This window comes from Olea europaea, chromosome 8, assembly GCF_002742605.1.
Source record: "Olea europaea var. sylvestris chromosome 8, O_europaea_v1, whole genome shotgun sequence".
Taxonomy (NCBI): Eukaryota; Viridiplantae; Streptophyta; class Magnoliopsida; order Lamiales; family Oleaceae; genus Olea; species Olea europaea.
The window spans coordinates 13,482,198-13,500,923 of record NC_036244.1 but is presented as its reverse complement, the minus strand read 5'-3'; the positions used below and the strand labels follow the sequence as shown (position 1 = coordinate 13,500,923).

The window sequence follows — 18,726 nt, the reverse complement described above, 5'->3', positions numbered from 1 at the left end:
TCCCCAGAAAGACAAAATCAGTGTACTCATCCAGAATTCTTGAAAAAAACAACTGCATTAAGAATAATTTTATTGTCTGAAATTCTCTTTTCTTTTTCTCCAAGTCAAGAAAAAGTATAAAAGCCGCGTATTAATCCTGCTGGTTTCATAATCACCTGCCTATAAACAATCCTCAAAATCACCTACTTTTCTCCACACCAACTCTCTCAAAAGTTCAACACAGTTGCACTCTCTTTCTAAGACAAATGGGGAAGATCAAGATTGGAATCAATGGTAAATTTTTTTTTTTCTTGATTTTGTTCAGTTCATCAGCAATGTTCTTTTTTTTGCTTAAAAAACTGATTGTTTTCAACAACATCAGCTTCTAAGCACGGCTAAACTTCCTATTTTCTTGATTGTGCATTGTTTCGGTAAATAATTTTTGTTTTTTTTTAATTATCATTTTTGGATCTTTCTTGAAATGGGTTTTGAAAATTGTTGTTAAAGTTGAATTTTTTATGAAAAAAATGAAATTATAATCAGGATTTGGAAGGATTGGTCGTTTGGTTGCAAGAGTTGCTCTGCAGAGGGATGATGTAGAACTTGTTGCTGTTAATGATCCATTCATCACCACTGATTATATGGTATTGTTTCTACCTACCTTAATGTACATGAATGTTCTCTACTTTTCTGATTAATCTGACTAAAAAATTGTGCAGAGATATATGTTTAAGTATGACAGTGTGCACGGGCACTGGAAGCACAGTGAGGTGAAGGTCAAGGATGAAAAGACGCTTCTTTTTGGTGATAGTCCAGTTAAAGTTTTTGGGTTTAGGTTGGATTTTAATTTTTTCTGTGTAAATTCTTGAAAACTAAGAAAAATTATTAGAATTCATTTTCTAATGATTGGTAAATTTAGGAACCCTGAGGAAATTCCGTGGGCCGAAACTGGTGCCGAGTTTGTGGTTGAGTCTACTGGAGTTTTCACAGACAAGGATAAGGCTGCTGCCCACTTGAAGGTCTTTTACTGATCTATCTTCTATGATATGTCTGGTAGAGATGATTGGATAGTATTAGTTAGTATTAACTGAAAAAAAGAAGCTAAATCTTGTGAATATACAGTCCAGTTTTATTCATTAGTCTTATCGAATGTGTAACAAACTTGCACTAATGAAATATTCGTAATTAAGTTTATGTTTCAATTGCATTACCATCAGAGTTTGTTTTAGCTATTTAGACATTTCTACGTCTTGTTAATTTTGTCTTTGTACCTGTTGTGCTGATTATCTGGTTACATTGAGAAGCCATTTTTTTGTATAAATTCCTGAAATACTAACAATTGTTGGGGTGCAGATGTGTTTTATCTATTCAATTTTTGTACTGAAACAAATGTTTTAGCTTAGCCTAATGACTTTTTCTTCTTTTAGTTGCTGTACTTGTGTCATTCCGCTGTGGATCTACAAGCTCGAGCTTTTAGAATTTTGAAGTTCGTGCTTTTAATTAACTGATTGTGCTTTGTGTTGATCGAACAATACCAGGGTGGTGCTAAGAAAGTCGTCATTTCTGCTCCGAGCAAAGACGCTCCCATGTTTGTCGTTGGTGTGAATGAGAAGGAATACAAGCCTGATCTGAATATTGTCTCTAATGCAAGTTGCACCACCAATTGCCTTGCTACACTGGCCAAGGTTTTTCAGCTTTACTCTTTATTTTAGTCTCTATTAACTATCTTAATCTGATTTATCATCCCTGCTAAGGTTATCGTGTTGGTTGAAAATTTAAATTCTGGCAGGTCATTAATGATAGGTTTGGTATCGTTGAGGGCCTCATGACGACCGTTCACTCCATTACTGGTGAGTGGTTGCTCGTGCTCGATTATGTGTGATAGAAAATGTAAGTCGTGAGTACAGATGTTGACAATTTTTTTGTTATTGTGATAACTTAGCTACTCAAAAGACAGTCGATGGTCCATCAAACAAGGACTGGAGAGGTGGAAGAGCTGCCTCATTCAACATCATTCCCAGCAGCACTGGTGCTGCCAAGGTACTTAAATATTGAAGTCTAATATGGACAATCTACCCATTGCTAGTAATTCCAAGGAAACAGTGCCGGTTTGATAGATTTTGTTACCTTTGCTTGTCTGATTTGCTATGCAAATTTTTAGGCTGTTGGTAAAGTGCTTCCTGCCCTAAATGGAAAGTTGACCGGGATGTCCATCCGAGTTCCGACAGTCGATGTTTCTGTGGTGGACCTCACTGTCAGGCTAGATAAAGAGGCCACTTACGAGGAGATCAAAGCTGCCATCAAGTTAGCGAACATTCTAATCTTTTCCCAGTTATATTTACATACTTTTTGAGTTACCCCTAAATTTCATTCTTGGTTTTTCTCAGGGAGGAGTCGGAGACAAACCTCAAGGGTATCTTAGGTTACACCGAAGACGACGTTGTCTCCACCGACTTTGTGGGTGATAGCCGGTGAGTAACCCTTAATTTTAAGGACCTTTTTGGTGTATCGAATCAGTTTATAAGATGATTATCATTCGATGCATTCTTTTCCTTGGGCAGGTCAAGCATTTTCGATGCCAAGGCTGGGATTGCTCTTAACAAGAAATTTGTGAAGCTCGTTTCGTGGTATGACAATGAATGGGGTTACAGGTAAACTCAATCTCTCTTTTCCTTTTATATTCCCTCTCATGTTCTTATCATTTTCGGACCAAAAATGGTGGATTCATGAGCTTGACACAATGAATATTTGTTGTTATTGCAGTTCTCGTGTGATTGATTTGATTGTTCACATGGCTTCTGTTCAAGCTTGAGGCTTCCCGTCGTGTTACAATCCCTTTGTTCTCCGTTGCGCTTTGTTCAGTTGAATTCTAGAATAAGTAGCATGGCTACAGCCACTGTTCAAATTTTGCTCATTTTATGTTTGGATCATTGTTAACAGATTTTCCCTTCGGGGTTTATATGAAAATTAAGAGAATAAACTTTCTTTCTTTGTGAACAATTTCCTTTTTGTGTTCAATAAAAATGTGATAAAATTAACAAAATAAATTGTTAAAATTATCTTGTAATGTTATACTAACAAACATTGTAGCAATCTTAATCTGGACGAGGAAATCCACCTTCAACTCTCATTTCTAGAACAGTTTTAGAATAGAATCGATGTGATTTTAAATATATTATTCTCTTAACTGATAATTTGGTCCAATTTTTTTAATTAAAATGATTGCGCCGTATACAAAAATTTTATTGCATGTATTTTGGATAAATATATACTTCTCTATACATATAAGATTTGAAATACTAAATCTAAGATTAGATCAAGTAGAGATGAACTGAATTTTTTGGGCATTAAATCAATAGAAAGTTGATGGTAGCAAACCAAAGAAGATTTGTGGAGTAACCAAAATAAGGTATTCTAGCAAGACCAAACATGACAAGTACATCTTCAAGAAATTTTCTATTTTTAAAGAACATATTTTATCATTTGGAGAGTATGTATAAGTTTAGAGAGTTGAAATTTTGAAATACTTTAACAAGCTCTTTATATTTAACAATTAATTTTACTACTCCCAAAAAATATTTATTATTTTCTCTATATTTTATTTTATCTAGCTGATCTCTAGATTATTTTATTATTTTTCTACATTAAAAATTAAAATATTTTGAATGCATTTAATTATGGAGTTTTGCTCCTCAAGTTAAAATGTTGAATGAGTTGGAATGCATTTGATTATAGAGAGTCACACTCACTCTCTAAATTAAAATGTCAATTTAAGAGCATGATTTTCTTTAAAATAGAGAATATTTCATGTTTAAAGTATTTTTTGAAGATGCTCTAGCAATGATTAAAAATTTAACCTACATAGAAAGCATATATTTCAAATCGTATAGCCTTTGCTGCGGTGCAAAATAATTTTGGCCGTTATTAAAAAAATAATAATAAAATAAAAATAAAAATACTAGAATACTATCAGTTTGTCATGGAATGAGAATTTAAGATCTATAAGGTTTTAAATGTGCTACAGGTCTGATTGGTGACTATAATGTGATTAAATTATAAATAAATAGAAATGAATTGGGGACTATTATATAATACTTGGTCAAACAAAAAATGTAGATTAAAAATACCTACCGTCTAGTGCTAATTTAACATATATTTCTAGTTAAAATTTCTTACTGCATGAGACACCTCGATGCCCGACTTCTCTATAATGCAGCTTTGGGCTGCATTGCAGCAAAGAAGCCTCCTTGACCTTGCGAATTGCTTGTTCACGCGACACTGCATAGAGAAGTCTCGTTGACAATGGTGCACAGCCTCATGTAGTGCTGCTTTGATGTCTAGGCATTGGGCAACGATGATGAGGTAGAGAGAAGAAGAGATAGGGTAGAGTAGAGAGAGAATGGATTGAGGAGGAAAGAAATAAATACTAGGATTTTGATATATAATTAATTGAATTTCATAATAATATTATTTAAAATTAAAATATTGTATTTTCATCTAATATTTGTGTATATTCATTTTCAAATTAATGGCCTAGATTTTGCCTACATTTACCATCGAAACTAACTTTGTAAACAAACTTTGTACATGTAAATTAATTCATCTTTAAAAGTCAATTTAAATTTAACAGAGTATTGGGCCTAATATATCCTACTTTATACTTGGTCGGCCCATTAGATCAATCTGCACAAGCCCATTTATAGGTTTTTCCCTGCACTAAAAATGGGGAACAATTTACTGTGAATCTCGATTAAGCCAAGAGACGTGTTCTGTTGCAGTAATTTCTACAAGCACCAAACTTGGAAGGTATTTGATCTGATTGTTGTGAATGATTTAATTTCAACACAACCTGGATATCATGAGTTACCATTATCAATTGTTTTTCTTGACGATACCTCTCTTGAGTTTTTGTTGTGGTTCCCTCAACTGTAATTGATGAAATACACCGGACCAAAATCCAATTGGGGCAATTAATAAACTGCAATTTCAGTTCAGTTTTAGCTAAATTTCTGTTTATTGTTTCGAATTGGGAATAATTAGAAATAGTTACTTTAAGAGATTGGAATCTGATTAGTTTTGTTATATTTATTTGTATTGAGCAATTTTATTTTATTTTATTTCATTTTTATTTTTTTGGGAAGGTTAACTGGTGTTTATGTTTATTTTTTTAATGGATGCAAGTAAAGTGGATTGTTCGGTGATTAAATTTCATTTGCAGGACAAAATCTTGAAGCGATTCCACTACCCTTATGTTCTTGCCTGTCAGAAATCTTGCAAAAATCAACTTTTTCGTTTTCCGACCGAAGACATATGACACTTCCCATGTTGTCTCCACAAGTTATTTTCATTCCTTTTCAACTTCACCTTTTCATGTATGTGTCGAGTCTGACCACTTCATGAGCAATAGATCTTCCGCTAAAGCAGAAGAATGCGTGGACCTTCATGGGAAGTCCGATGTTGATGTTGTCATTTCTAAAGTTTGTGAGGCAAATACAGAGGACGAAGTTTTCAAGTCTCTGGTGCATGATTCTGCATGTAAGACCATAAAGATCACTCATGGCTTTGTTGATAGGTTACTTCATCGATTCAAAGATGATTGGAAGTCTGCGTTGGGTGTTTTTAGATGGGCAGAAGCATGTCCTCACTATAAACCCTCACCAGAATTGTATGATAGATTGGTGGACATATTGGGAAAAATGAAGCAAATGGAAAAGGTGAATGCACTAGTGGAGGAAATGCGTGAGAGCAATCTCGTCTCACTTAATACCATAGCAAAGATCATGAGGAGATTTGCTGGTGCGGGAGATTGGAAAGATGCTGTAAGGATATTCGACGAGTTGGGAAAATTTGGATTGGGAAAGAATACAGAATCTATGAACTTGTTACTTGACACCCTTTGTAAAGAGCATAAAGTGGAGCAAGCACGCACGATATTCTTGGAGCTGAAGTCACATATTCAACCAAATGCAAACACTTTCAATATTTTTATACATGGCTGGTGCAAAATAAAGAGGGTGGAGGAGGCACATTGGACAATTCAAGAGATGAAAGGACATGGTTGTCGCCCATGTGTCATAAGCTACTCGACCATCATTCAATTCTATTGCAATCAATACAACTTCCATAAGGTCTATGAACTTCTTGATGAAATGAAAACTCAAGGATGTTCTCCTAATGTTGTTACTTTCACAACTATTATGCATTCCTTGACCAAGTCAGGAGAGTTTGAGGAAGCTTTGCAAATATCTGAAAGAATGAAATCGGTTGGTTGTAAACCCGATACACTGTTTTACAATGCCTTGATTCATTCTTTAGGCCGGGCTGGTCGCGTGAAGGAGGCTACTCGTGTTTTGTTGGAGGAAATGCCCAAGAATAAAACGAGCCCAAATACATCAACTTATAATTCAATGATTGCTATGTTTTGTCATCATAGACAAGAACAAAAAGCACTGCAGTATCTCAAGAATTTAGAAAATGCGTCGTGTTGTAAACCTGATGTTCAATCGTATTATCCACTGTTAAAGCTGTATTTTGGAGCTGGGAAGACGGGTGATTACATAACAAAATTGTTGGACGATATTGTGAAGAAGCATCATCTATGTCTTGACTTGTCGACTTACACCCTTTTGATCCATGGGCTATGCAAAACCAAAAAATGCGAGCATGCCTATCAACTTTTCAAAGATATGACACGTCAAAACATCAAACCAAGATATCTAACATGTTCTTTGCTTTTGGATGAAATCAGACAGAAGAATATGTATGATGAAGCTGAGATGATCCGAGACTTCATGAAGAAAATGAAATCCTCTTGAAGATGGAGAGATGAAGGTAATCTCCATTATGCTAATGCTGAATTGTTTGGATAAATTACTTTTTTTCTTAATGTTACTTGAAAAATGTAATTTATGTAGAAAATAACTCTTACTTTACTATCAAAATAAGTAACTCATATCCAATTTTGACCAAATATTTATTTAACCTGGAGCATGTTTGGTTAAGTTCAAAATACATACTTTTGAGAGTAACTGTTACGTCCCTTTTAAGCTTAGCCTAACATGCTACTTCTTATACGTAAAATTTTTAAGCTTAGCCAATCATGCTCTACATCTTGCATACGAGCATCACTCAATTTTCCACTTGCTGCAGGTTCTGGAATTTAGGATGAATGGGATGCTAGTTGTGATTTAGCTAGCAGAGTAGGTTTATGCTCTGTTGAACTATATTGCTTCGATTCATATGCCAAGTCTAGCTCAATCAGTGACAAGAAGTTGGATTCTACTAAATGTGCTGCCAGGTTTCTCAAGTTTCTTCTTTGTGGGCGAAGGAAGCATGATAGAAAATTAGATGCTACAGACTTGAAATAATTATCCTGCAGAATTATTCATAATCTGTTCAGGGTTCAAAAACAGCCCAAACATCAATTTGGCAGAAATTTTTAAGTGTATCCGTCCTCCCAAACAATGAAAGAACAGGGTTTGAAGAGTAATCTTCCAAGTATATCCACCGAAGTGAAATTTGCTGCTGGATTCGAGTCCCTCTTCTGAATAGTGTTGGTCATCTCCTATTATCTGCCAATAAAGAAAAAGATGTGGATTATGATACAATTGGTGCAGTCCCACTTGTGAATCGATCCCCTGATGGAGAATTATTGGAAATAGAGTGAACACAGTCCTCCTAAGTTTGATAAATCTCAACTGTTTCAGTCCCTCGAGGCCTTGCTATAGAGAACTGTACACATCAATGTTTACTTCGTCAAGGCTACTGTCAAATTCGACGAAGATATTAGATGTTCTTTTGCATAATGTGGTCAATTTGCTATTATCATTTTCACTGATTCATTCTTTGTGTTTTATTGATGATTCTGCCATCCATTGGTGGACTAATGAATATCTTTTAGTTAGCCAAGAACTCCAAATTCTATCGATGAACTTTTCTTGCAAGATAAAGGATTAATATTTGCTATTGCACATGTTTGGTATGTAGTACTAAGGCTAATGTGATTTGGACAGATCATCCCACAAATGATATCCGTCTTCTTTATATGAACGCATTACGGTATTCATAGTTCTAGAGCACATTTGTTACAACTCTCTCAATTTGAGCTCCCATACCATGTCATCACATACGACATGTTTGATAGATTGGATTTTTAATCGTACTCAACTGTCAAACACACTGGACGACTTGTGTTTTTAATCTTGTCTATTCTTGTACGTCTTGTTTATTAATCTTGTCTGGTAGAGAATATGCTAAGGGTCCATTATAAGATCCCTCCAACAACAGCCAATTTACGAAACAAAATAAAACTAATTCTGTGGGATATACCACTTGCTGACAATGAATTGTGCTGCTTTGTCAAATAGGAAGGCAGCAAGAAGCAAATGCACAATTTTTCTTGTCATTAGATGGAGACTAAGGATTACATCAGTTGAGTTTCTTTAGATCCTAATCATCACCCTAAACAACGCGAGAGTCGTTTCACTGCGTCGAGTAAGTAGCACTCGATAATATCAGGAAAACGAAGTCTCTCTTTAAGAAGGTTAAGGGTTGCCAATTGCCATTCCTTCGAGTATATCCAATAACATTGAAATGAAACAAAGAAGATTAGCATGTCCAGCACAAGGATGACATGCACTAATCAAGAAATGGGATTAAGGGTTGCCCAAAATAACATTGCCAACCGAAGATAAAATTCCATTACTAATCTATAAACAAGTACATTTTCCAAATTTATTACTTCACAATATATTTTCATTTCCATTGAGTTCCTACAAGTTAACTGATTTTCTTCACCTCTTTCTTGATTCTATCTCTATACAAAGCTAACCATTTATTCATTATCCACAATAAGCTAGCCCCAATTGTACAAACAGTCACAACCATCCAAGAAATCCGTGCCCACAAAGGAATTAGATCACCGTCCATTCCACTTGCAAAAAACACACCAATCTTGTACGCGAACAGTGGTCCAAGAATCCCTCTAACCATAGTATAGTATGCAAAGAAAATGGGTGACAAGAATTCATACACTTTAGCAGCCTTTTTCGAGTCGACTTTTCTGTATCTAGCTAGGCTCCACGTGTTTTGGCATAATGTTGTAATCTCAGCAAGAAAAAGAAATCCAAGAATGGCCACTGCCCCATGTCCTAAAACATATCTGCAAGTCAAAAGTACATATAGTGTGGCTAGGTGGTGTGCAATGAAAAGCACATCAACTGGAATTAGGACAATATAGTGGAAGAGGTCCATCAAGAAATAAGCAGTGCTAAATTCTAGTACCATGCTTTGTAAGGCAGTGTTTGGGGAAGCAAAATTAAGTTGGTTTAAGCTTATACTCTTTTGAGATTTTAGTATAGAGAAAAGGGCTAAGAAAACTGCAGGGGTGCCATGGGCTAATGACATGACACAACTTGAAGCTTCAGCCCTATACTTTTTACTCCAATGTTTCAAAATGACGAAATATGCCAAGCAATAAATGAAGATGAAGAAAAAGGTGAATACAAGAAGATGTGAATCATAGAGTTTTGGGATTTCCATGGGAGCCCAAGATGCAAACGAGCCTTGATTCGAATAAATTTGGAGTCAAGAGTCAACTACGTGAATCCTTTTTCACAGAACAATTGGATTCATTGATCGATCCACACTTCGAAAACAGGAGATCCAATCTGATCCCTCTAGATGTCTTCTTGGTTGACCTCAGCAACTTGGATTTCAAAGAAACAAAAGGGTTTCCCTATGATTGAAAATCTGTAACTAAGAAGGAACAAAATATAAGTAAAGCAGAAAGAAATCGTATTTAACTTTCAGACAGTTGCTAAGAATAATTACCCAGAAGTCTTCCAATTTTGGGATTTGGCGGCTGTCTTCGGATTTCAATTTTGGATAAGAAAATGCGAGGATTAGCAGCAACTGCAAGATAAAAAAAATTTCTTGTTTTCCTGCATTAGAAATAGTTTTGTACTAGTAGAATATTCTGATACCCATCAACCCAATCAAATGAGAACAGTTATCTTGTGTGTATAAAACACATCTTGCTCAAGAAACCAAGAAAAATAAAATAAAAATCATCGAAGTCAATTGTCTGGTTAGAGAAAATGAAAAGAAATTAAAATATTGCGCAATTTTACGTACCTAGTATGATGAATATGAAAATGGAAGCTGTTTGTCAAAGAACATCTTTATTTAAAAGAAAAAAACAGATAAAAAAATTAATTTCATTTTTCTTGACAACTCTCAACCAGGCTCACAAATAATTTTGTTTGTTAACTTTCAGCATTTTTTCAATATATATTTTACTTTTGGCAATTGAGGTAAAGTCTAGCCCTATATTTATTTCAAATTGTTATATTTATTTTTCATTCATATCTTGACTGGGCTCGTAAATCTTAAGAGCAAACCTCCCTTTTTTTTTTTCTTTTTTTTTTTTAAATTTGAAATCATATCTAACCTTTGTCCATATTCTTTAATTTGTTTTCTCAAACTTGTATGTATTAATTTTAAATGAATTCTCGACCTGAGTCGTTTTTCGGCTTTTGTAGAAATAAAACTTTAATAACTAAAATCCAAAAGTTAATTTACAATGTAGTAAAAATTCCAGAAGTATATCCAATCCTCCCAAGAAACATGTCTTAAAAAGGAAAAAATAAAAAATCAAGAAGTTTTAAAATATTGAACATTGTATTGTCTTCATCACACATCATTATTCTTGCATCTAATGCTGACATCCATTTAAGTATACAACTCGTTGCAAAATGGATTTGCATTTGGAAAAAGAAGAATTATAACTTAATATAGTGAAGTTCAACAAATAGAAACCATCAAAGTTCACAACTAATCCTTTATAATTATTCAGTAAAAAGGCATGCAAGCGAGTCAGGATGAACGTGCATGTCGTCTGGAGAGAGAAATGTAGTTTCGCGTATAGAACAGTTCGATGCAAGCCTCTTACATTACCATGCCTCCATCAATGGTGAGTACCTGCACAAGCAAATAAAGTAGATAAGGTAATAAGGAGGCTAATGATTGCACAAAAAACTTTTTCGAGGAGTTGTAGAGCTTCTTTAAGTGGAACGCATTAGCTATTTGTTCTTAGGTTGGATAGTAAGAGTCGGAAAAGGACAATCACTCGTCCTTAAAACCAGTGTTCTTTTGGACAAAGTGCATTATGATACAAATGAAATCAAAAGGAGAAAGGATGCTTTTGAAACCTGTCCAGTGATGTAACCAGCTGCCGGATTGAGGGCTAAGAATTCAACCAGTCCAGCTACTTCTTCTGGTTGACCATACCTTCCTGGATTAAGAATAGCAATCTAGTTATTATCACAATCAAACACGTCCAATATGTTCGAAATAGTATACCGTACACTTTTTCGCAAAATCTTTTAAGTGATATAGTGGTAGTTAGAGAAATTCACACATGTACTAGGTTACCCAAATAATTTCCTCCCATATAAAGGGCAGTAGAGAAAAAACAGAGAAGGCATGAGTCCAAAACAAATTGTAATTCTCTTTATTCTGCAGTAGTACCAGATGGATGTACCTCCCATATTGAGAGTGAACCACCTAAAATCATGTGTTTTTCTTGCTTTTTTTTTTTTTTTTCTGTTTCACATTATCAACTCCTCTTTATAGCACATATTATTCGTTTAATCCTTAACAATAATGGATTATGCATTCGTTTCCAATCAAACTATCCATCAATCCAACTAGTGGAGGATCATAAATGGATCTGGCATGTAAAACATGAAAAAGTCATTCTCGATTCTATGAGAATTTTTAGAGAACCATTTTAGAAATATATTTGAGGAAGGGCAAATAAAAACAAAACTATGTTTAGAAGAACCCCCTTTTTGGCACAAAGATGGGTGGGAGATAAATAAATTTGCACAAGATAAATAACTCACCCAAAGGAACAATCTCCAAAATCTTTTTCTCAATGTCTGCACCGAGCTTAGCAGTCATATCAGATGCAATGAATCCAGGAGCGACAGCATTAACCTATAAATCGGAACCTCGACTAAATTTAAAACTTCCACGTGATATTGTAAGTTGTGATTAGCATATTTATATTGCTAAGATAAATAAACAACTCCATGAAACTTACATTAATGTTCCTACTTGAATATTCTTTGGCAACTGTCTTCGTAAATCCAATTACTCCTGCTTTTGCAGCACTATAATTGGCTTGCCCAATATTGCCAGTTAAACCAACAACTGATGCTATATTAATAATCCTTCCCTGCACAATCAGTCGCCAAAATTATATTCGATTCCTGAAATTGGTAAAAAACCGAAATCATCTACTTTCAATGCCTTTTATATTAACTTCGGTCACAGATTCACTTTGATCAATCTTTAGCAACCTTCTTTTTATGATCACTTTGATAAACTGCACTGGACACTTTCAAACTTCTCCTTTTCCTCTAGTATGAGTACATCTAATCTACTTTACCAAACATGCTCGAGTTAATGTAATTATTTTGTAAAAATATAGAAATATGATTTGGGAATACCTTTTTCTTCTTCATCATTATTTTGGCGGCTGCCTGTGTAGAATAATAATGTCAGATCATTATACACGAATTTAAGAATCCAATATGCATATAGGAGCTTCAAGAAATCTACCTGTGTGCATAGAAACACCCCGGTAAGATTAAGATCAATAACCTCCTTCCATTGAGATGTCTTCATTCTCATCAACAAACCGTCCCTAGTAATACCTGAAACCATATCAAATCGTCTAAAAATTATGATGGAGTGCGAAATAAAAATACCACTGAATCGGGGTTGAACTTTCAATTACCTGCATTGTTAATCAAAACATCCAATGTTCCCCATGCATTGACAGCCTGCAAATGTCCCGTAACATAATATTACCATACTGATGTATACTAGATAAACTGATGATTGAGAGAACCGGAAAATTTGCTCACAGTTTTGATCATTGCTTCCACATCTGCTTCTTTTGAAACATCTCCACCAAAAGTAAGAGCCTGTCCGCCATATGTCTCGATCTGCAAGAAATGGTATAGTAGACACTAATCACTTTCTATTTTAACTAACCAAGACGCAGAGCATGATTGGCTAAGACTTGAACAAACATAGTAATTTCTAAGTTTTTAAAGACCTATATTCCATGAAAGCAAACTCTAGTGTCAAAAAAGAAGTAACTTTGATATATGTTAGGGAGAAGTAACTTAAATTTTACTTTAAGCTTAGCCAAAAATTATACACAAGTTATTCTATAGATTGACGTAGCTGCAGGTGGCAGCTGATTTTTGTCTTTAACCCATATTCTTCTCTGTGCGTGCGTGCGTGCGTGTTTCGGGGGGGAAGGGGTGTCAAAGGAATGTTGAATCCTCATAGGATTAGCAACTTTCAACTGTGAAATCAAACAACTGTACTGATTAGAAAGTATGGACCTTCCATGGAAACTTTCAAAGTCGCATATAGCTGAATGGGTTAACACATTTATTTGAAGTAAAGAACTATGAATATAGATACTTAAAACAATCCAGAAAAAAGTATGTTTATGTTGCCGATAATTTCGATACTTTTAATAATTGTCAGTGGAATCATTCACCTCTTTGCAAACTTCTTCCGCCTCCTTTGATGACCTTGCATAATTAACAAGAACCTGCAATTTAGAATGCATAATTAACCAGAACTTGCATAAACGACTATCTTAAATAAATGTCCAGATCAGTAGCAAGGCAAAGAATCCAACCTTACAACCAGCTTTTCCCAAAGACAGAGCAATTGCTTTGCCAATTCCTCTGGAAGCTCCAGTGACAATAACAACCGGAGCTTCGACTTTAGGCATTGCTTCAGTATTTGCTTGCTCAATGGACGCAACGTGGGCTTTTATGCCTTTATATAAACCATTCAATTAAAAATATCAGCAGTCAGGGTACATTTCCTGCACAGAACTATACAGAATTGGCCACTACAGTGGACAAGATTTTAAATTTAAATTTTGTTTTCTTCCACCGTTCCAAACATGCCATTGATTCAATTTCATTTAAAATTTTAAGCATTTAAAAATAAATTTATTAGGTGCCGTGTATTCAACAAAAATGCTGATTAATCTACAAAAGCTGAAGATTGCATTATTTTAATCAAAAATCTCCTAATCCCCAATTCATATTTATAATTAAATCAAAGAAGTGCATGCACACTACTTACAAAAGCATAATACAGACAAAAAGTATACAGAAACGTATAGATATAACTAATAGAAGAGAAAATGTTCGGAAATCATATATTTCTGATACCTGATGAAGAGAAGCTAGGGGATCTGCATTGCAAGTTAAGAGAATGCGGGACTTTTATTGGCGAAGATAACTGCCGGAAATGGGCTATTTTCCGGTGGGGCTTGGAGGAGATTCCGGCTGAGTTTAACGAAACAATGGCCGATCCGGCAGCTGAGGCAGACATAATGAGTGCCCAGGTGAAGAAAAATGAGAAAAGATTAAAATTGTCACCGAGAAAATTACACACAAAGGTATGGTTTTATAAGTTTTGTCGAAAAACATAGGAATCTCCGAAGTGCAGTGTGAGTGTGAGCGATGTTTACAAAGAAGCCTTAGGCCTTGTTTGTTTGGTACTTTTATTTGGGAATATATGTCATTCCCGGTGGCTAAGGGGCTTTTTTTTTTTTTTTTTTTTTTTTTAGTGGCTAAGGGGCTTTTTTTTTTTTTTTTTTTTCAAAAGAAAACGCATTCTTTTTTCCATTTTCAAAAATAAATTTTTGAAAAAAAAAAAAATTGTACTAAAAACTCAAAATGTCAAAAATGATTGTTTTGAATTCAAAACCCGGTATTTCTACAAAACACAGGAAACACACCCATTCCTGTTTCTCCCATCTCTCTAACTCTCTCGCGTATCCTCTCTCTCACACCCATTACCACCACTTGTTCTGGACGAAATTGGGTTGGATCCGTTGCTGGGCAAGGTGCAGCAGAGACCGACGATGTCGACCCACGTAGTCCGCCACCATGGGTTGACGTGACAGCATCAGAATTTGAAGAAATCAAACCGGGTCAATTGGGGATCGCGAATGGTGATTTTTCTGGAATCAATTCAGATAGATTAAGTGTTGTTTGGACTGAATTGAGGCTCTGGTCAGAGTCGCCTGGTCGCCTGGACATGGGCCGCGACCAAGTTGCTGGCCGGAGGGTGGAATTCAGACAGCTTTCTGCAACAGCTTATTATTACCGTATCCTTTCATTAATCTTTCTAAAGAAATTAATTATGGGATTTATACATCTGATCTCCTTCAAAATAAACTGATACAGATATATGTGTCCGTGATTATGAAATTTGGCTTATATGTTGTGAATATATGAAATTTTTGTTTATTGACTTCTAGTAGCGAATTATTTATTGGTTAAAAGGTTAGAAATGTGAATTTCCAGTGGAAAGCGCGGTAGAGCTTGGTGATTAGAAAATTAATAGAAGTTAACTTTAATAGTAGAATAGTTCCACTTTCCATAGCAGAGTAGTTAAATTTAGGAATACTACTATATAGTATACAATTGGAGCGATGACAAGAGTTACTAAGGAGAAATAATGCTCCAAATGCTAAAAGATTTGACATCGTATGAAAGGAAAATTATACTAGCCTCCTATCAATACACTGTGCACATTCATTTAATGTCCATTGAATATTATCTGTGTACTAAATCCATTTAACTTCTCTGGAGTGCTGGGCTTATTTACGTTAGTGATTTCTATGTGCTTCTTGTTTCATCAGATTGAGGATTAATATATTAAATTGAAATGATTTTCTGCAACCAAATTGATTTGAATTAGTTTAAATTCAATGATCAATTTAGCTTATAAATTGTTTTAGTAACTCTTCGATAGTTAGTCTTCATTTCATCAAGCATCCTAGATCACCATGAATTGGTATAGAATGGGCTTATAATCTTAATTGCATGTCTCCAGCAGAGTCACTGCTATGTATTCCTTCCTTTATTTTCTTTCTTATTTTCACTTATTTTGTTCAATTTTTCTCTTTTCCGGCTTTGTTGGTGCTCTGAATCTTGAACCAGCTTTCTGGGCAGCCCTCTTCTGCTATTTTTCATTTTCGCCAAGTTTTGTACTTCTGCATCTTTTGTCAATGATATGGATCTTGAATCAGCTTTTTGTAAAACCTAAGACTACAATTTGTTTCCATCTGCAGCTTACTTTTTGGGTCTTCCCTTCATGAAATTATAAGTCCATAGAATGCTGCAATTTGTTTTCGTATTTTTGAGGGATTCAATAAATATGTCATTTTCACGAAGTTTTGTGCTTTGATATTTTCTTGATGAAGTGAATCCTGGATCTTGAATCAGCTTTTCGAACAAACTTGGACTACAGTTTGTTCTCATCTCTAGTTTATTTTACATGGATTCTTCAGAATTTGCAGTTTTTAGTGACATTATGTGCTTTTCTTCATGAAATTATAAGTCCAGGGAATGCTCGAGATTCTTTGCATTTCTCTGTTTTTCAGTGAGCTTCTTGATTTTGGGAACTTATCAACTACAATACACCCAAACGAAAGTACTTTTGCAGCTAAGGGAGCAATTGGAATACCCAAAACAGTTAGATTTACGGCTTAATACTAGCACAGACTTCTATTAGTTGTCAACTACTCAGGTGGACATAACTTGTGAAGACAATTTGGTTCCCGGGATCATAATCTTTGGTGAAACAAAAAGGGGTTGGTAATTTTAATGCATTTCGAGTGTCGAATCAAACTTTGTCGCAAAATTTCTCCATGGATTCTCTTGTAACCACCTTGTTTAGGCTAAATGGATTGAAGTCTCTTAGTATGGTATCTTTAGGCGTTAATCCAAATTCGGGTGTGTAAATTCAAGTTGATGATCATATGGTTATTTTTTGTCTATCTCGGATGAAGGTTGCTACGAGCTTGGTGTCTCTGTAATAAGTAATGTGAGTTTGGATATTAAGGTATATGAATTGAGATGGTTAGCAGCTATATTTGGTTTAGTCTGGAGAGATTACTCACCTTTGTAGAGGTAATTGAGATGGTTATCAACAGGCTTTATTATTTATGAATGATTCGCGAGTATACGTTGACGTGGTCATAAGGAGCTCAAACAACTTTCCAATGCAACGGGATGTATTTTATATTTTGTTTAGTGTTTGCTTATTTTGTCATAATACGTAAACTTCTAATCGTATCTATTGAACTGTTTTGCCAAATTTAATTTAGGTTGTGTTTTTTATATCTAGAAAAAAAAATTTCAAGATTCACCAGTGTCAAAATTTATATGTTATTTAATACTATATTGACATTAAAATATTATAATTTGTTGAATAATCAGATTTCTTGAATAAAAATATCATCAAAATTTCAAAGTAAACGTATTTTTCAGTTTTATGTTTCGCAAAACAATTTTTCAAAATGACAAAAAGAACGTTTTTTCAACAATTTCAAATTAAGCATTCAAAACAAAACTCAAAATGAAAAAATGAAACATGAAAAGAAGAGCTCCTAAACTTTCAATTTAATTCAATTTGGTAATTGTTCTTTAGCCCTTGTTTGATCCCTATTAAATTAAATTACATTACATTTTATTTTTCACTCTCCTATTTTCAACTACACAATCTTTCATAAAATAATATTACACGTAAGTCGAAAATTTTTCCTTCTTTTTTAATCACTCATTTTTCTAAAAAATACTATTTCCCCCATTTTCATTTTCAGGTAATGGGGATCAAACATGAGCTTAATTTTATTTAGTTGAATAATTACAATTTAATATAATTTCAATCTGATATAGGATTCCCTCCTATATTTGCCCCTATGTGGGATCCATTTGTAATAAATCTAAAGTTAGTGACCTAGTTGCAATTTTTCCTAATTCAAATTAGGGCTTGATTACCATTTGCGCCAAATTCGATATAAAATAAAAGTAATGTGATATAAAATAAAAGTAATGTAATGATTTGGACGGGATAACATGTTTGATTGTACTTTAAAATATCTTCAATTTTAGAATGCATTTGGTTTGCCATTTTGAGATTATTCTCAATTTTCAGTTTTATAAAAAACTCAAAAATGTGTTTGGTATATTATTTTCAAAATTACGTTTTTGAAAACGAGGATAATTTTACAACATATAACTCAAAATGACTTTTGACATTTGGAGTGTTTAAATACTCAAAAAACTCAAAACATGGAAAATGAATTTAAATATAACACAAACACCTAACACAATGAGGATAAGAATTGTAGGCAGCTAAATCATTCTACAACTCCACCACCAATGTCGATAAATACATGTTCAAGCTTCATTATCTAGGTACGTTTTTCATTATCTCCAATTCATAGCCTTATGCATAAATTCTCACTGATTTAAGCATTGGAGGGACGACGATAACACACCTCAATGCCTTTATTTTAAGTATTGGAAGATCTCGCTTCCAGTAAATCTCAGACATTAGGCACATCAAGCTTGAGAAATAACATGTGCAATTTTTAGTCGCATCATACACTACAACAAAAATAGCATTTTGCAACGTTTAAAAAAAGTTGCTGAAGACCTTTTGCAACATTTGAACGTATGTTGCAAACCTCATTGTAGTCTTAGAGCGAAAGAATACGGCAAATGTTGTTGTAAACACTTATGGCAACATTTAAAAAACGTTTCCGAAAGTGTCTACGGCAACGTTTAATATGGCAACTTTTTTTAAACGTTGCCGTAAATGTCTACGACAACTTTTACCAAA

The 18,726-nt window shown here is 34.4% G+C and overlaps 4 protein-coding genes and 1 long non-coding RNA gene across 7 annotated transcripts; 3 read left to right on the top strand and 2 right to left on the bottom strand.

Annotated features, from left to right (window-relative positions):
- LOC111398866 (glyceraldehyde-3-phosphate dehydrogenase, cytosolic-like) lies at positions 1-2,979 on the top strand. Its single transcript, XM_023026007.1, has 11 exons — positions 1-273; positions 523-623; positions 699-814; positions 899-998; positions 1,518-1,664; positions 1,769-1,829; positions 1,922-2,019; positions 2,141-2,283; positions 2,367-2,450; positions 2,541-2,630; positions 2,743-2,979. Exons 1-11 carry the CDS (start codon positions 246-248, stop codon positions 2,789-2,791), a joined length of 1,017 nt encoding a protein of 338 aa, XP_022881775.1. The 5' UTR covers positions 1-245; the 3' UTR covers positions 2,792-2,979.
- A 1,719-nt stretch (positions 2,980-4,698) lies between these two features.
- LOC111398865 (pentatricopeptide repeat-containing protein At3g04130, mitochondrial) lies at positions 4,699-7,922 on the top strand. 2 transcript variants are annotated; one of them, XM_023026005.1, is made up of 3 exons: positions 4,699-4,785; positions 5,198-6,810; positions 7,129-7,922. In XM_023026005.1, the coding sequence occupies exon 2, from the start codon at positions 5,229-5,231 to the stop codon at positions 6,792-6,794; it is 1,566 nt and encodes a 521-aa protein (XP_022881773.1). In that variant the 5' UTR covers positions 4,699-4,785; positions 5,198-5,228; the 3' UTR covers positions 6,795-6,810; positions 7,129-7,922. The 2 variants fall into 2 exon arrangements, with proteins under 2 accessions (XP_022881773.1, XP_022881774.1); XM_023026006.1 differs by lacking the exon at positions 4,699-4,785 and having other exon boundaries at positions 5,152-6,810.
- A 650-nt stretch (positions 7,923-8,572) lies between these two features.
- LOC111398864 (TLC domain-containing protein At5g14285-like) lies at positions 8,573-10,227 on the bottom strand. Of its 2 annotated transcripts, none has more exons than XM_023026002.1 (2): positions 9,811-10,227; positions 8,573-9,735 (listed from the first exon to the last, which is right to left on the bottom strand). In XM_023026002.1, exon 2 carries the CDS (start codon positions 9,517-9,519, stop codon positions 8,758-8,760), a length of 762 nt encoding a protein of 253 aa, XP_022881770.1. In that variant the 5' UTR covers positions 9,520-9,735; positions 9,811-10,227; the 3' UTR covers positions 8,573-8,757. The 2 variants fall into 2 exon arrangements, with proteins under 2 accessions (XP_022881770.1, XP_022881772.1); XM_023026004.1 differs by having other exon boundaries at positions 8,573-9,729.
- A 407-nt stretch (positions 10,228-10,634) lies between these two features.
- On the bottom strand, positions 10,635-14,553 carry LOC111398863 (3-oxoacyl-[acyl-carrier-protein] reductase 4-like). The gene is made up of 11 exons (XM_023026001.1): positions 14,256-14,553; positions 13,709-13,851; positions 13,565-13,618; positions 12,915-12,995; positions 12,785-12,830; positions 12,607-12,701; positions 12,495-12,527; positions 12,086-12,220; positions 11,886-11,979; positions 11,190-11,272; positions 10,635-10,959 (listed from the first exon to the last, which is right to left on the bottom strand). Exons 1-11 carry the CDS (start codon positions 14,416-14,418, stop codon positions 10,927-10,929), a joined length of 960 nt encoding a protein of 319 aa, XP_022881769.1. The 5' UTR covers positions 14,419-14,553; the 3' UTR covers positions 10,635-10,926.
- Positions 14,554-14,760: 207 nt separating this feature from the next.
- LOC111398862 lies at positions 14,761-17,070 on the top strand. Its single transcript, XR_002703433.1, has 2 exons — positions 14,761-15,199; positions 16,481-17,070. It is a non-coding gene; the product is annotated as an uncharacterized LOC111398862 (long non-coding RNA).
- The last annotated feature ends 1,656 nt before the right edge of the window (positions 17,071-18,726 follow it).

Excerpts from the sequence above, each read along its gene's own strand:
- LOC111398866 (XM_023026007.1), top strand. The coding sequence starts at position 246 with ATGGGGAAGATCAAGATTGGAATCAATG. Across the intron at positions 2,451-2,540 it reads GACTTTGTGGGTGATAGCCG|GTCAAGCATTTTCGATGCCA; the intron begins GTGAGTAACCCT and ends TTCCTTGGGCAG. Across the intron at positions 2,631-2,742 it reads GACAATGAATGGGGTTACAG|TTCTCGTGTGATTGATTTGA; the intron begins GTAAACTCAATC and ends TTGTTATTGCAG.
- LOC111398865 (XM_023026005.1), top strand. The coding sequence starts at position 5,229 with ATGTTCTTGCCTGTCAGAAATCTTGCAAAAATCAACTTTTTCGTTTTC.
- LOC111398864 (XM_023026002.1), bottom strand. The coding sequence starts at position 9,519 with ATGGAAATCCCAAAACTCTATGATTCACATCTTCTTGTATTCACCTTT.
- LOC111398863 (XM_023026001.1), bottom strand. The coding sequence starts at position 14,418 with ATGTCTGCCTCAGCTGCCGGATCGGCCATTGTTTCGTTAAACTCAGCC. Across the intron at positions 13,852-14,255 it reads CCCTAGCTTCTCTTCATCAG|GCATAAAAGCCCACGTTGCG; the intron begins GTATCAGAAATA and ends GTTTATATAAAG. Across the intron at positions 12,831-12,914 it reads TGGAAGCAATGATCAAAACT|GCTGTCAATGCATGGGGAAC; the intron begins GTGAGCAAATTT and ends GGACATTTGCAG.